The following is a 17,976-nucleotide window of genomic DNA, read 5'->3' on the forward strand; positions in this document are numbered from 1 at the left end:
TCATCAGAGAAGCAACGGACCAACTCTGACACTCGGAGGATTTGATCGTGCCACAGTGAAGCCCTCGTTCCCGTTTCCCGGTGAAGAGAAGCAACTACAAAGTCCGCTTAAATCAGCCACAACCAGGCCCTAAGAGCGGAACCCGGAAGAAATCCACTCGGGCTGCGTGGCTACTACCTGCTGTGTGCCGATCTGACAAAAGGAACTTCAGCACAGTAAGACCGACCCGTTTTCACCTTAAAGTGGGTTTGATGGATGTCTCGAGGCTTTCACAGAATGACAAATGAATCCAAAATGTCAGTAGTTAGCGTCAAATAGTAAGCCAACCTAAACTATTTGAATCCAGTATCCCTCCATTCCCATATTTTATTTTCTATTCACTAAGTGTTTTATATAATCACCCATATTCAATGCATCTCCTGTTTGTTTAAGGTTCATGTCTAAGATCATATCATTTTAATAAATAGTTCATATATCTATAAATATGTTATAATCACAGATTGTGTCGTATGCTTTCTTTACGTAATGTCTGTCCAACCAAACGAGAACTTTCACGAAAGTAGCGAGATATGAGACTGATTATTAATTGATTAAATAATTTAACATACCAGGATCGTAAGATCTTAACAGTTTTCCTCCCTGGACTGTAACTTAAAACAAGTTAAAACAACATCGAGGTGGTGCCCCGTTTTATTGAGATAAATATCAATTCATAAGTGCATAACGCTACGGCTACCTACCACAGAATGGTCACCACGGAGATGGGTGCTAACATTGTTTCACAGCAATCACGCAGACAAAGGGACAAGGCTGGTAGCACTGCACACACATCTGTGTTCCCCCTTTTTTTGGATAGTGTAATGAAATTATTGGTTTTCCAGTGCCAATCTGGACAAAATGGCAAAGCATCAGTAAGATTGAGCTGCCGGTCACATTACCGGTAAGTATTTGTATTACAGAAATCATACAGATGTTTGCCTTATGCAGCCTTGGCATACAATAATAAAAATCAAACAAAGGCAAAAATTTAATGAAAAAAAATTTTTTTGTATGTTGTATTAATATAATCTTATTTGACCAAATGAAACAAATCAAGAAAAGCTTGTGCTTCAAACCATAGCTTATATTGTAACAAGTAGGCTACTATTTCTTTCCACCTGCTCTGTTCTCAGTTGTTTTTCAGGACCTTTATCATCTCTTGTTCCTTCCTTCAGATAGTTCTTCTGTAGGTTTTCTGCACTTTTGTTTGTGTCTGTGTAAGAAATACAAGTCAGACAGTGCATCATTACTGTCAGTGTGATTGGCATTCAGGACTGGCAGCTCTCCCTTTGGGGCCGCAGGCATGCGAGCTAAGACTAGGTAGATGAATTAAAGACAGAAAAGCAAAGATGTACAGAGAGCACTTTGTGCCTCCTCTGGACATGCACAGGGATCTGTACATTTTTGTGTTGGCGTGCTGTACGACTTTGTGCTATGTCTCTGTGAATCTACTCCCCTCATTATACATGGCTCATTAGAAGTGTTTGTTGTCTAAAACTCCCAAGCAACACAGTGTCGACTGTTGCCTGTCTTCTTACCGTCTTACTTTCTGCCTTATCCTCCTCCACCTTTTAGTTTTTGTTTGCCTCCGTTGATCTTGTCCCCAGGCAGTTTACTGGAGAGATTTAGTGTGCAGTTCTATAGCCAACTCCAAGAGCTGATGTGTTTTGTTGTTGATGTGTGCGAGTGAGGTGCAGTACTAAATTATTTAACTATTGTCTACTTGATCCAATACTTGCTAACTTTTGTGCAGAAACAAGGCTAGGCAGAGTCGGATTGAAAGTTACAGCATATAGTTTAAAACTCCCCCTCAAACCAGTGTTTTTAATTCAATGGTGCATGAGAGTCTCATTCTAGGTAAATGCATATGTTTACTGAAAGCAACCGAGAGGAGGAATTATGAAAAACTTTGTGAAAGTCTGCACACTCAGGTGTCTCAGTTGGGAAAACAACTTGATGATAAATTGCTTGGCAGACAGAAGTTTTTTAATTAAAAATGCATGACAAACGACTCAGATGTAGAACTGTCTAGTTCAAAACCAGAAAAACGCTGTGCAGATTGTGTTGTAAACGAAAGGATGCTTCTTGCTCAGATTTTTTTCCTGTAAAGTTTGATCAGCAGAGGTTGGAAAAACAAGTGTTTCATCAGCAGGCTGCCTGTTTCATCATTCATCAGCCCAGAGCTGAATTCTGGGGAAGTTGATGCTGGCAGGACAAAAAAAGGGCCCTCTTTAGAACTAACACTGGCACAGTTATACAGTAGATTTACAGAGTTTTGAACCATGCACACAAGGACGTTCACACATCTACTAGACTTTTGTATTAAAAGCAGTTCCTCTTTTAAAGTCACTAGCTGGTATATTTTTGTACTCGTTTCCAGCAAGTTGCTCATCTTCAGCATTGTGCCAAACTTTGCTTTGGACATTCAAAACTGAGATTTTTCAGCAAGTCTCCTCTAAGATCCAAAATGTTTGGAACGTGGAATTGAAGAGATGATACCAAAGTCACAGAATTTGATAAGCTTTAATGTGAACTTAATAAGTGTTATATTTATCTGTTGCGGAGTAGGTGACTTTGTTTGAACGATCTGGAAATCTTAATGGAATACATCGTTTTAAATGATCCTCTCTCTGTGTGTTCAGAATCTCCTGTCGGAGAAGGTTGACCAGATGATGGAGTGGTCCTCCCGGCGTTCAGTCATCCGAATGAACGGGGACAAATTCCGTCGTTTTGTCAAGGCTCCGCCCAGGAACTACTCTGTCATCGTCATGTTCACTGCTCTGCAGCCGCAGAGGCAGTGTTCTGTCTGCAGGTATGTACACTAACACTTATAGACGGATTCAAAGCCACTGTAGTTACCACAAACTGCCCAAAATGTAACATTTATTGCTTTGTGAGTCACGTTGACATTTTGATCATAGTTAAATTCCACAGAACATGACAAGACCTACTTACCCACTTCATAACATAAAGAATTAAAATAATTTGGAAGATTTTCCATAAACACAATAGCAAGCTTTGAAATGGACTTTTATTTACAAAATCAGGCTTCGATTTCAGTACAATGGACAGCTCAGCACCAAAATATTTCAGAGCATAGTACTCTGTTAGCCATAGCTGTGGATCTGTCCATGGTTCTGAATGCAAGGTTGGTTTAGCCAATGCAATAAAGTTGCAGTATCAAGCCTCTTATTAGATTGTTATGTTTCAATCCCAGATTGATGGACATACTGCACTCTTTTTGCTCTGATTCAAATGGAACCGACTGAAACTGCAAAATAATAAGTAACTGGTTATAAACTTACAATCTGCTGTACAGTATGATACCTTTCTTTGATATTTCAGGTTTGTTTTGCTGTTGATTTCTGTCTCTCCTCCTTTCTCATATATTTATTTGTTTTTATAGTCATTAAACCTTGGATGTGTGGGTAACTTAAAAGCAGTGGCTGATCTGAGTTTTAAAAATTGCTGACTCAGTTTGGAAAGCATGGTTTAATTATTGTCATTAATTTGTTGTTATTATTCTTATTTTAATTTTTTTGTACATGTGGGCTAAATTTTTGCTCAGGTCTGGAAAGAAAAATTGTCAGAACCGAGCGTCTGGTTTATTGTTGAGGTGTGGATGGAAAAAGATTCAACTTACTCAACATTGTCACGTTGCTTAGACATAAAATAATTACATTTTTTTGCAGTCTAGCCTGTAACAGAGATCTGCTCCATTGTCTCACATTATAGAGTAAACCTGACCAGCAACTTGTGTCTGTGGAGTACAATCCTTATATTTGGCCAAATTGGACACTGAACTAGTTGATGAAAATCAACATTGACCTTGACCATTCCTGACCTGACTTTTCACTCTAATCAGCCATACTGCTGCTTCATCAGTTGCTTGATTAGATAAGTTATTCATCACCCAGCTCTGCACCACAGAGTATCCAGACAGACCAGACTGACACACAGTGTATCCAGACAGACCAGACTGACACACAGTGTATCCAGACAGACCAGACTGACACACAGAGTATCCAGACAGACCAGACTGACACACAGTGTTTTGATACATACTGGTAATACGGCCCATTTTCTCTTTATATTTTGTGCTCTATGATATAAATCCAAAATGTTTTTTTGGTAGAAGCATAATTAAATACTGTATCTCCAAAGCAGCTGATATTCAAGGTTTACAATTGAACTCCCACTATAAATGTTTATTTTATTTTTTCAGATAGGTTGAAATATCAAATAAACTTGTTTTCCATATGTTCAGATGTCACCAGTGTATCTATCCTATTTGATTGTCAGATGCATCCACTCATAGCAACTTTTTGTTTCTTGTGTGTTCGAAAGATAATGTTAATATACTTCATTTACTTTAATCATATGAAAAAAGAAATATTCAGCCCTTTAATTGTGCGCATTGTTGAAGTATCTTTTTCACAAGTTAGAGCTTTGAGTATTCTTCTATAAGTACGTTTCTGTCATGGTGTGTTAAGGGAGGACCCAGGTGCAGACACGGACGAGAGCCAAAAAGTGAAGTTAAAGGATTTATTTACAAATATAAAGAAAAAGCGCAGCAAAGGCTGGAATACTGAAAAAACTAAACTGAACATAAAACTAAGAAAATAACAAAACAGACTGAAATACTTGCGGAGGACTGAACGAGGGAAACCATGGACCAGGGGCGTAGGAACAGGAAACACAGAAAGACAACACTAGACTAGACTAGGAATTCAGAAGTATAGGACTAGGATCTAGCGAGTACTGGTGGAACAAGAAAGACATATATACTGGGGAGGTGATTACTGGAGCAGGAACTGGTGGCTGATTAGTAACGGGTTGCAGGTGAGAGTGAATGAGAACAGAGGGCAGGAGACAGACTGAGGAGAGAGAGGGAGAGAGATGGCAGAACACAGGGGGCAAGGGAGAGCACACTAACTTGAAAATTAAACACAAAGAATACACAAGGATAAATTAAACAACTAAATACCAGGAGAACAGAACCAAAATGAAACAAAGACTGATCCAACACAGAAAACACAAAGAGCACTGAACAAAAATAGAACCAATAACTAAAGCCTCGTTTATAGTCGGTAACGCAAGACGCAACGCAAGACGCAAGCAGCAACGCAAGCCCTTGCGCGGTTGCAAGCCCCCCCTTGCGTGCTTGCGTGTGTCACCTAAATTTTCTAAACTTCACGCAAGACGCAAGCGCAAGCCACTGGCTGTGGTCGAAATGATGATTTCCCTTAAGCTATAGGCTAAACTCTGTAAATATATAACTTTAGCAACATTTGAAACATTTTCAGGCGAGAAAGTAGTCGTTTAGACCCCCAAGGTGTTGAAAATCTGACAAAATACCGGCTATTTACAAGAAGAAGAAGAAGCATGAATCTATGGAAGAGAGACTTGCTGAAGAGGTCCTGGCGGTGAATTTCCTTTCATCGTAGTAGGCTTGTCATTGAAAAAACCCGCTACTCCACCTACTGTCCTGGCGGTGAATCGCCACGCAGCACACGCAACCGCCGACAAAGCAAAATGAAGTATAAACGTCTCGAGCCATTAACATACGCGCAAGACGCAAGCGCAAGGGCAGTTAAAAGAAGTATAACTCAGCCTTGAGTCCAAAAACATGACCAAAAAACCCAGATCCTGACAGTTTTAAGCTTTGCACCTCTGGTTCACCCCATTCTTTTGGGTGCATTCTTCTAGCTGCCATTGTGGGAGAAGGATGTCATGACATCCTCATGACATCTGGCCTAGTTACATCCTGTGCCTGTTGACTGGTTCATATGAATATTGTTGATAGTTAGAATGAGCGTGTTTATGATAAACTGCGAAAGCTAGGCGCCTCCAGAGAGGGCCACGTACACTTTTTATGATAAAACGGTATAAAAGGGTGGCACAAGATGAGCTCGTCGGACATTTTGTACATTCTGTATGCATATTTGCTGTGACAGTTTGTTCAATAAACTCCCCAATGGACTGCTGACCGACAGCGTACTCGTCTCTACTTTCTCCACAACACCATCCAGTTGTGATGCTGGCTGCAGCGAATGTTTTGTGTACTTTATTAGAAGAGAACTTCTGAATTCGAAAAATAGTACAACAAAGTGTATATAATTAGAAGGGGACTGGGAAAAAAGCATTTTTTAAATTTTTTTTTTATGTTCTGCTAGTTCATACATTCACATTTTAAGTTATTCTTGTATTTCTTCTAAAAACTTTAAAAATGACTCATTCAGTTTCCAGCTACATGCTTTGTTTGCTTTATTACACACACATCAGACAAAAAACATACAAATTATAGGCAACGCTGCTGTCTCTCAAACTAAATCTTTGTAACGAACTGTTACATGTTGTGTTAAATCAGCCTTGTCTTATATTATTTATGAATATTTTATGCTTATATTCAAAGATGAACACAAAAAATAGACTTTTTGGCCATATGATTTGTTCCACACCACCCAGTAGACGGCTACTTTATAGGTTCTAATAGCACATTATGGGTTAATTTCCTAAATTTGGCCAGTTTCCTCTCTGTGTCCTCAGAATGTGTGGAATATAATATCTTTTGATGATAGAAAATACGATGAGAAACTTTCCTCAGTTGTCATATTATGAATAAACAGTGAACAACTAAGACATGTCATTAGTGGATTTCAGTGACAGCTAAGTGTTATATACTTTTAAGAAAGATGGACACTTCAAAGAGAATAACCTAACATTAGCTGCAAATTTTACAATGAGACATCACCACATATTACAAATCCTGACAGATGACTTCTCACTTAAAGCCATCGTAAGAGATGGCTGACTTAAGACAAAGGAAAGAGACATTAAACTAAGGGGTAATACAGTAGTTAAAGAAGGCTGTTCTTATAATTTTACACCTACAGTCAGCTCAGAGACAGAGCTGCAGATCACATCAATAACTTTTGTTCTGTTTTGTGTTCTATTGTTGTTTTATAGACAGGCGAATGAGGAGTATCAGGTCCTGGCAAACTCCTGGCGTTATTCATCTGCATTTTCCAACAAGCTCTTCTTCACGGTTGTAGACTACGACGAGGGAGCCGATGTCTTCCAACAGGTACGCAGTTTATTTGTCATAGTTTTTACTTCTTTTTACCCCAACACAATACAGGTTTAAATGTATATTTATTTAAAGGGACACTATGTAATTTCTTCCCCCATCTAGTGGTGCAATTTTATTTTGCAAAGTTGAATGAATTTGCTCTCTAGCGCCTCACGTTTTCAAATGTGCGCTGCAACTTCTTGAACTACGGCAAGCGGAATGTGTCAAGATTCAAGAAGCTATAGCTTCAGACTCAAGGTCCATACAAACAAAAAGAAATCAAGACACACAGTACAAAGGATTACATAACACACATACAACAACACTATGAATACAGATGACAGATAACATGTCAGATAACATAACATCTCCTTTGGTGTGCAAGCAATGCAATTAGTCATATTCCGGGAGTTACCGGAAGTGACGTCGACGCAGCGTTAGCATTAGCCTGCGTTAGCAATAGCCTGCGTTAGCAATAGGAGCATTAGCAGCAGTAAATAAACTCCCGGTAAACTTACAAACTTTCTAATGCCTCGTTTTGTGAGTTAAGAGCCTATGTGTACTACGGCAGAAGTTTGGTAACAATCAATGCATTATTAGTGGGATCATTTACGAGATAAAATCTATTTAGCATTTTTTTTTTTTTTTTAAACTTTATTAGTAAATCAACAAAATAACAGTTTACAAATGTGAGCATAACGCCAAAAAGAAGATATCCAGGGGGAGCATAGGAATAATAATAAAAAGAAGAAGGTGATGCACTTACAAAAAGAAAGCTAATGAACACAAAGACATATGTGCCAAGGAATAAAATCTATTTAGCATTAGCGGCTGTAAGCCATTTGGCGGAAATGACGTCACAATGACGTCATTTCTGCTTGTAGGCCTGGTGGGGAAATCGCGATTCGAAGTGCTTTATGTCCCTCTCGGCACTTCGTCATTTTTCATAGACCGGAAGGACATGGCAGCCTCCATAGAGCTTACCCGCTCTATGTAGATACAGACAAGTTATTCTTCACTCAGGAGGATAAGTGAGATTTTTGACAGAGATCATTTTACACCAATGAGGACTAATTTATGAATGAATATGTTGATTTGAGCTAATAAATGACTTAATTTATTACATAGTGTCCCTTTAAGAAATGGGTACATTTACAGAGTGTTTTCGTCACTACATTCTAATTCTGATGCTAAAAAATGCTGTTTTATAAGTTTCCATATTCAAAATAATCAAATACTTTTTTTTTGTCATCAACAGTCTAAAAACGTTAAGTTCTCTACCTCATAAGACAGAATAGAAAAGACAAATGTGTACATGTTAATGCCACAATAGCGATTTGTTTGTCGATGCATGCTTTTTAAAAACATATTTTTAGTCATCATTAAATCAGACTTTTAAATGGAAAATACATTTAATGGAGTGGATTCTGGATGCTGATATCTGACATTAAAATGGCTAAAAGTAGGGAATGAATGCAATGAACGTGTTTTATGTTGGGAGTACATGTGGTGAAGCCTTAATGACCTACTGTTGATTTTCATTTCGATGCTAAAGCAGTTGTCACTCTTGCCGCCAAGACTTTTTACAACTGTGGAACACCCCACCTACACACACACACACACACACACACAAACAAAAAGAACTCACGTATTAGAACACCGACATCAAAGTACGATTCATTTTCGAGATATTTTTGTAACTACAGAAATTGTATTTTTTTTTTTTTTTTTTTTTTTTTTTGGTAGTTTTTCTGTGGGGGGTCCTTTGCTTTTTATGACTGTCCTCTATATTTCTTCTTCATGTAAATAGTTTCCAATGAAATTGAAATCATGCATATATGCAGGCTGGATGTTTTTGTATATGTATTCCTTACGTATATTTATTTACATATTCATATGCAATTTGTGTGCACATATGTCCTACTCATAATTCACCTTGATCCTTTAAAATGTGAGTAATTTGCATTGTAATGTTCGACACTCATACTTTCCTCCTTTTCATGTACGGGGCATTTTTCTTGCAGTGTCTGGGGAAAAAGAGGGAAAGTAAACAGTTAACTTTACTGTTAGCTATTGATAGGAAACATGCTGTGAACTGTAGAAAGAAAAGGAAGAGAATGGAGAAAGAGATGAAGCTGCCTTTCTCCACCACAGCAAGGAGTGTGAAGTCACTGAGTTTGCCCTGATCCAGGCTGTTGGTTGGGAACTGCAGTGGCTGTTGCCTGTCTCAGTGCACACAGTCTTCCTTGTGCCTTGCTTGCCGTTTTGCACTCAGGCATCAAAAGACAAAGTGCCCCACGGATAGATGACTTCAAGCACAGGTCATAAAACTAAACTGCTGTGCAATTCAAAAAGTACTAAACACGCTGTGAAGTTTGAGGAAGCTTCTCTGTGGCTGATTCCTGTCATTGAAACAATGAAATTCTGATGCATCCATTGTCACGCAGATGAATATGAGTGAATGTAGTTCCCAAAATGCCCTGTGATGTTTCCAGCTCTTCTACAAGAGCTCACTCACTCACTCACTCACATTATTGGCTCATTCACAGCCACAACACACTAAGTGGTAGAAGTTAATGGGATGGAACAAGATTACAGTGGCATTGTAAAACTGATGTGCAAAAATGGCCCCATACAGGTACAATTTAATAAAGTTCACAGTGCTGTGTGATACATTTACATTTCTTGTTTAAGATTTACGCTATAAACATGCTCCAATAAAAATGCTACAGTATGATAGTTTAGAAACATTTTTGAATTGGGAACATTATGGTAATATGCCTTATATTGTACTGTAAGTGGGCATGTCCATATGTTGTTTATCACTTAATGTTTTTTTATATACCTCTAGCCTGTAAAATATTACGTACAAAAGGGATATTCATATCTCAAGGGAGGATAAATAGACTTAATTTTGAATTTGCTGTTCTATCATTTGTCTTTTCAGATGCAATTTGACCAAATGTGCACAGCACATTTAAACGTTGGCTACCTCTTTCGAGGAACTAAATCATTTCCTCAGACTGCGGTTGTCTAGTTCCCCCCCTGTTGTCTAAAGTACTAGAAAAATATGACAAATTAGCCTGCTAAATAGCTGGTGGATGGCTGAGGAATGGTTTAGTGCTGCAGGACACAGACAGGGAAGACTCGGTGATAAACTGAAAGTGTGTATCAGGTGCAGCCACACAAATCTAAAATGTAATATCTACCTGCAGCGCTGTGCTCAGGTGTGAGTGTTTTATTTGTTCTTTAGAATTTAACCACTGTGAAACGATCGTGAAATATTGCCTTGTTTCTCTGATCCGCTGCTTTGTCCTCACTGTCGTTGCCCCCCTCATTAAGTCGCCAGCATACTTGACCAGAGTCTTTAGAATAAGTATGAATGGCTGAGATTTAATGTTGTATTTACAAATAGTTGCCACAATTCCTGCAATAAAGTTGAGAATTTATGAGCTATGGTGAAGATTGGTCGTGGGATATCGGAGACATACCCCATGTTTCTGTAGTGGAGAGGGATGATGTCTTTGTGTGTGGCAGGGAAAGCGTGGACAGCTTCTTTTTTTATTCTCCGCATGAACAAAATACTCAAGTTGATATGCATTATTTAGCCGGCAGCAGCACTTTAGTGGTATGAGACATCTGCAAACTGCTACTGATATATAAGCAGAGGGAGCATTTACAGCTTTCCCCTCGGATACTTTCTGCTAGCAAGGATATCTTCACTGATACCGCTGGCTTAGATTTAGTTGTTTGAGTCACTTCAGTGATCGCTCACTCATAAAACTGTTGGAAATCGATTCCTTCTCGCACATGCTTTAAATGTATACAACCATCAACACCGATACCTCATTGGGCATTGAGTGACATGACAAAATTCAAAGTTTAGGCACGAAAAAATAAAATGTTATTCAGTGCTAAATATATTAAGGGGTCAAATATGCCTTATTCAAACAAAAAGTTGTTGAATATGCAAACAAAATCAGAACAAGATTAATATTGATTTGTACAAGCTCTGTCCTAAGTAGATGCATGTAAGGAGGCCAATATTGATGTGTTTTAGCCAAGTTAAATGACTAAGATAAAGAAATATATAAATACCTGTCACTGCGATCAATCTGTTTAGAATATTGGGATCCATGTTTTGATAAGGTAACAACCTTGTGTGTTTTATCGTTTCGTGTCCTCTCTTTCTGTGCAGCTGAACATGAATAGTGCTCCAACCTTCATGCATTTCCCAGCTAAGGGAAAGCCAAAGAGAGCTGATACGTTTGACCTGCAAAGGATTGGCTTCGCCTCAGAGCAACTGGCCAAATGGATTGCTGACCGCACAGATGTCCAGGTGACAAACAACAAAACCACTCGCATATTTACAAAAAAACAACATAAAAAAAATCTTTGGTATAAACGCAGTAAAAAAACATTGATGAGTCTCGTAATATAATAGTGTGAATGGTTTGCTTTCTCTGCGGTTGTTAAACTTTGATCATTTGATAATCATAACAGCCATAAAACAGTAGGTTATAGCTGTAAGTACAGCACACCATGTGAAGGAAAAATGTACTTGATATTCATTTGTCAGTGATTTCATTTTGAATGTAGGGCTAAAATGATAAATGCTCTACAAATCCTTGGACATCCAAGATCATCTGTCTGCTTAGAGATAAAATTGGCATTATCTTTTTCTCCATACCAGAGTTTCATCCTCCAACCATAAAGCCCTAAAGGCAAAACTGTATCAATTTCACAACAAATCGTGTTAACAGGTTTTGCAGAGTACTATTATTAAAGTTTTACAAAGCTTTTGTGTTTCTCAAGGGAGTTGCACAGGGAGCTAAACAAAAGTCAGTATTGCTTGCGGCTGAATACAACAGATTTGGAAATGAAAAAATCTGGAGGTGTGTAGTGAGCTTACCAGACATCTGCTGTCCATTCCTGCTGCAGGCTTGTGGCTTTTGTGGCTTGACATGACAGCAGATGCTAATAGCCAGCCGACGAATTGCCTTAATGGTTAAGTAAGCTCCTGATTTTGGCAACGTAAGACGAATGTATAGAATTCAAACTTGATTATCTGTTGATACCGGAAAGGCTAAGTGCCAGCTTTGACCAGCTGCAGTTTTGTTGTCCCCAAAGAGCGTGTCTAGCTGACATATTCCAATATTCTGCTGGCATCCTGTCGATAAATCTGTATTCAAAAGCCTGCCTTATAGAGAAGGCAAATGGAAGCACTTCAGTGGTAGTTTTTAGAAACCTTTATCATATGAATTGTGAATACTAAAGTACAATAGTAATATAATAATAATTAGGATGTACATAAAAAAAAAAAAAAAAAGAGGTTTTTACATTTGTGTGATTGTGGACCTCAACTGGATTCAAGTCAATAATGATTGATTTTTTTTTTCCACTTGTATGTCCATTATTGATATTAAGAATAATCGAGATGATCTTTGACTGTTGGACTCCAAATATATTAATTATTTTCATTGTCATAGTGGTTGCGTTATCACTTTCCAATTGTGTAACAAAACATAAAAATCCACGCAAATCAGAGGTGACCATCGTGTTGCTGATCTCATTCAGACCTGTTTCAAGTGTGCAATTCAATTAATGTGTAAGTTTTTATTTCGAGTCACATAAATAAAGCTTTACTACCATAATTAGATGCGCATGCAGTTAATGGCACGATTTAGATCAGATTTTATTCCCCCGAATCTTATTTGCAGCAGATGGTAAACAGATTTCCAACGATGCCGTAATCTCTGTGAGCGACACATGCATGTTCTGTTCTCTAGATAAATTTAACCTTGCATCTGTTCATAGTAGACGCAGCATGCAGTGTGTTGGGCTTTTCGGTCACACAGATGCACAAACTCAGAAACAAAAAGATCTTAATTTAGTGACCTGAACTTTGATGACTGAATTCCATTAGATTCCGTTTGGAGCCCATCTCTGTATGGGATACAGCAAAACAGGAACAGCCTGTGCAGTATCTCAAAAAATGTTTTAGGATTTTAAGATGCTTTTGTTTTCAAATTGAAGTGTAATGTATTCATCTCATGCATAATTGACAGGATAAATAAACCAGCATAAAGCAAATAAAAGAAAAAAAGTCATCTCTGTGGGAGGGCGTCTCTCCACAGATTGTGTGCGACAGCGGTCATCCATTTTTCAGTGCGATCAGATCTGTCATCAGAAACCAAAGGGGGGACTCGCAGAATGTTGAATGCATCAATAATAGGAATGCATCTCACCAGAGATGTGTTGTAATCCTGACATAAAGTTTGTTTAAACATGATTGAGTGACATAACTTTTCTCACATGTTTAAGAACTTATCTGGTGAGACTAAATGTTTATTGAAAGGCCTGTGCAACACTTGATTAAAGGATAAGACCGGTTTTTTGACATTGGGCCCTTGATTTCACATTATAACATGATGTTCTACTCACCCCTGCTTGTTGTTGGTCATTTGGAGCTGTTCCGAAGATATTCGCGAGGCGTCTGGCTGCTCTCTTGAGATATTCGGCCATGAAACGGTTTCCTATGGGCAAGCTTATACAGGCACAAACTATGCTGTTTATAATTTATTAATTACTGTACACTAGCACTGATAACGTGGAGGTGCGTCGCTTACTTAAAAAAATCCGGGTTACTAATTTTGAATTTTAGCCGAATGAATAAATAGGCAGCAGGTCTGTGGGCTGTCTGTGGCAGTAGCACGACGAGGACGTCAGTAACACCCACTTTACGACAAAAAAATCAAAATTACAATAACCCGGATTTTTTTAAGTAAGCGACGCACCTCCACGTTATCAGTGCTAATGTACAGTAATTAATAAATTATAAACAGCATAGTTTGTGCCTGTATAAGCTTGCCCATAGGAAACCGTTTCATGGCCGAATATCTCAAGAGAGCAGCCAGACGCCTCTCGAATATCTTCGGAACAGCTCCAAATGACCAACAACAAGCAGGGGTGAGTAGAACATCATGCTATAATGTGAAATCAAGGGCCCAATGTCAAAAAACCGGTCTTATCCTTTAAGAAATAGTAAAATTGACAAAATGATCATGTTAAAACTGGGAACATTTTATTGTTGTATTTTGAATTTGATGCTGCCGGCATGTCTGTTTGAAGTTGTCAAAGGAGTAGATTTGCTATTGTAATGTGTTCCACCCCCCCCTCCTCCTTAAACAACCCATGTAAAACAAGATTTTCTAATCTTGTTTTACATGGGATGTAATCTACTCCAAATGATTTCACTTTTCACTTCATAATGTGCCAAATCTTTCAGTAGGTAACACGTCTGGACTGCAGGTACACTAGTTTAGTGTACAGAGGCCATTTTATTATCGAGCCATTCTGTTATGTGCAGGACGTGGTTTAGTAATGACATGCTGAAACACGTAAAACCCTCCTAAAAGAAGACATTGTCCAGATGGGAGCACACAGTATGTTGCACCGAAACCTGCAGATAATGTTCGCCATGAGCGGTGCCTTCACCGATGTGACATTCCCCGTGCTGTGTGCACTAATGGACTCTAGTGCAATCAAGATGCTACATCTTGAAATGAGCCCCTCTGTGAATTCATCCATTCACTGTATGTGTTGGACATAGATACTTTAATGTGAGGCGTGTCTGTAGTTTGTACTCAAATATTGACAAAAGTATTACGAAGCTCTTTTGTAATCTTGTGATGTAAAGGATGTAAAGTATTTCTTTGTTTATATATTTGAGAGACAATATTTTGTCAATGTTTTTTTAAAACATCCATCTGTTTCTCCTCAAAGCACATCATTCAGAAGGTTTCACATCTTCACTATTGTAATATAAACATATGTCACAGTTTCATTTATATAGTCCATGTTACATATTTCTCTGTGTTTTTTCCTCCTCAGATCCGTGTCTTCCGTCCTCCTAATTACTCGGGGACTATCGCTTTGGCTCTTTTAGTGTCTCTGGTTGGAGGTCTGCTGTATCTGAGGAGAAACAACTTGGAATTCATTTACAACAAGACCGGGTGGGCCATGGCTGCTCTGGTAAGAACACACAAACACATTACCTCACAAACTCATTTGAGCTTTTAAATCTATTATATTCAGAAGATTTAAATTCACTTGGAAAAACCAAATCTATGCTCTGCCAAACTCCTTAATAAGTAAATGACATGAAAAGATACAGCACTTAAAACCTAACGACTCATCTTTATCTCTCCTCATAAGTGGAACTTTTTGCCTTTTTGAACAAAATAAATCTTTAATGAAGTGGATATATGTCACACACTTACTCAGCTAAAATCTTTGTAATATTCCCACGCTTTTGATACTCTTTCAACTTTTTTCTTCTCTCTGTGTCCCCTCCCCCCTCCCCCTCCCTCTCCCGCTCCCCCTCCCTCTCCCTCTCCAACTATCTACTGTAGTGTGTTGTTTTTGCAATGACTTCCGGTCAGATGTGGAATCACATCAGAGGTCCTCCCTACGCCCACAAAAACCCACAGAATGGACAAGTGGTATGAATTCCAATTATTTTTTTTCCTCTCTGCTTGGGGATTAATATATTGTTAATCTGTCTATTTTCTCCTTTTTCCTTAATGCCTTTGTCCTTTTCTTCCATGCTTCAATCCCTTTATGCTCTCTTATTTTCACAAGTATACTGGTATATACTGGTTAAAAAAAACCTGCTGACATCTGCCTTTCCAGTGAAATGTGAAAGTGTTTATTCGGCATCCAGCCTGACGTCAAATGACTGCAGGACCTGCTCAGTAGAACTCTCCGGAGAGCACATCATGTGCACACAGTCATTTTCAGCGATGATGCTGCAGTCGGGGCAACTCAAATGGGCACAGGTCACTTTTTCTTTACAGACTCTCGTCTATGGTCTGTAATAGCTGGCTTTGAAACTGACAGAAGAAACTCTCCAACAGAATTAGACGATGTTGATCGATTTTATCTGACTGCAAGATGGCTAGCTGCTCACTCTCAGTCCTGCTGTGTGGGACTGATGTCTGCAGTCCAGTCACACAATATGAAACTTTCCTACTTTTCTGAAAAAGCCACGTGATATAGTATGTGAACAGTGCTACTACTGCACAGGGCCTCCCTGTTGGCTGCACCTTTATCTGAATTTTAGGACACAAATTCGCAAAATGTCTTTCACAATTTAAGGAAATTTAAGGAAATGTAGAATAATAACAGACCATTTCTTTTATAAGTACTCCTTGTTACCTGATTCCTGCTAGTGCAGGTGTACGAACATGGGACTCACGGGCCACATGCAACGTGCTGCCTGTGGAATACAGTGTAACGCCATTCTTTCATGTTGTCATCGTTACAGTAATGTTCCTTTGTAGTTGGACTGGTTCCGAATATACTGTCACCCCCAGAATAATGAGAATAATAAACACATTATTACTGGCATTGTGGAAGGATTAATGCAACTTGTCTTATCTCACGTTTAAGAAAAAGTTTTATAAAGAAAAGTTTTATATCCACCAGATGTGTTTTCATTCTTAGCCTGAAGGAAAGTGCACTCCATTAAAAACCATTCAACTCCATTAAAACCTGCTAACAGATCAACGTTAGAACAGGGTGTGTACGTGGCGTACGAGTGTTATCAGCGGCATCTATGAGAAGGCATGTCTATCGGTCTATCTCTTTGTCTATCTTTCATTTCTTTAAAGTCTGTCTCTGTATATCCTGCCGTGTCTTGTCTACTTTTGCACGGACACAAATATTCGGTTGTTGTATTTCATGCAGAGACTGAAAACGGTCGGTAAGCCAGGTAGCCAGTAGTTAGCACAGAATGCACAAAGCCACAGTAAAGAGAAATATACATACTGTACTCCTTCTTTGACATTCTATCCCTCCAGTCTCTGCTTTTTTTATGTTTTATTGAGGACTGTCTTCTGCAGTTTGAATGATGTTAGGGGTGAGAGTTATGATCTCTTGAAATGAATTCAAACCCATTCATATTGAAATTGAAGACAAGAGGCACTTTTTAGTGGTGACAACTTCTAAATTCTTGTAACCTTCATGGCTTCCTCCTCTATTTTGCTGGTCTCCGTCCATTGTTTATGCCGGTCCCACTCTTCGTTACTTTATTCTGTTTCTTTTCCCTCCCTCTGTGTGCTCCCCCTTCACAGTCCCTATTTTTCCATCTCTGTCTGTAGTCATGTTATGCAGTAGCCTTCAGAATAATGAAGTACAGCCAGCTAACATTCCTGCTTGCTGGTCTGTTATGATCAAGCTGAGGAGAGCGATGACGGCAGCATTAAGTTCAATTAGTCAAGTATTAAAAGAGCATTTAAGATATAGACATAAATTAATTCAGTAGCTTTAGGTAGCAGTAGCCATAATTATATTATTCAAAATGCATGTGTGAGCAGGTCATACAAGATTTATTACTGAGCATGCAGAAACTGAATTATGCCAAGTAAGTGCAGCGAGGCTGACGAGCCAGTCGTGGATTACTTGAAGAGCAGAAACACTGAAAAAACACCATATCTAAAGGCTGTGACAAGTTCTCAAAAAGGCTTAGAACAGCTTACCAGCTTTGCCAAAATTGAGCAAAACAGTTTGCTAGTGTAGCTAAGAGATTAGTTGTTTTTTTGTTTTTTTTTTCGTGTAAGACAAGTGGTTCTCACAACAAATTAGGATTTAATATAGTTGACATTTAGTAATTGAGTTGTTTGATTGTGTCATTGCTATTAATCAACCACAAAGAAACCTTGTAGATATTCACTTCTGGAAAACTATAACAAGCTTTTTCTGTGGCATACACAATCTAATTCTGTGTATTAAAGGGCAGCGTTCACAGAGATGGGAACATTCCCCTGAAGTAAGCATTCATTAGATCATGGGGATGTCTGTTA

General features: G+C 38.6%; 1 protein-coding gene across 1 annotated transcript in view; it reads left to right on the forward strand.

Annotated features, from left to right (window-relative positions):
* LOC142378897 (dolichyl-diphosphooligosaccharide--protein glycosyltransferase subunit TUSC3) overlaps positions 1–17,976 on the forward strand; it is an 82,771-nt gene that overhangs the window by 26,155 nt on the left and 38,640 nt on the right. The window contains exons 2-6 of the mRNA XM_075463876.1: positions 2,682–2,851; positions 7,009–7,126; positions 11,310–11,450; positions 15,005–15,145; positions 15,526–15,615. Coding sequence (XP_075319991.1) covers positions 2,682–2,851; positions 7,009–7,126; positions 11,310–11,450; positions 15,005–15,145; positions 15,526–15,615 — 660 coding nt within the window. The remainder of the gene's footprint in view (positions 1–2,681; positions 2,852–7,008; positions 7,127–11,309; positions 11,451–15,004; positions 15,146–15,525; positions 15,616–17,976) is intronic.

This window comes from Odontesthes bonariensis, chromosome 4, assembly GCF_027942865.1.
Source record: "Odontesthes bonariensis isolate fOdoBon6 chromosome 4, fOdoBon6.hap1, whole genome shotgun sequence".
NCBI lineage: Eukaryota > Metazoa > Chordata > Actinopteri > Atheriniformes > Atherinopsidae > Odontesthes > Odontesthes bonariensis.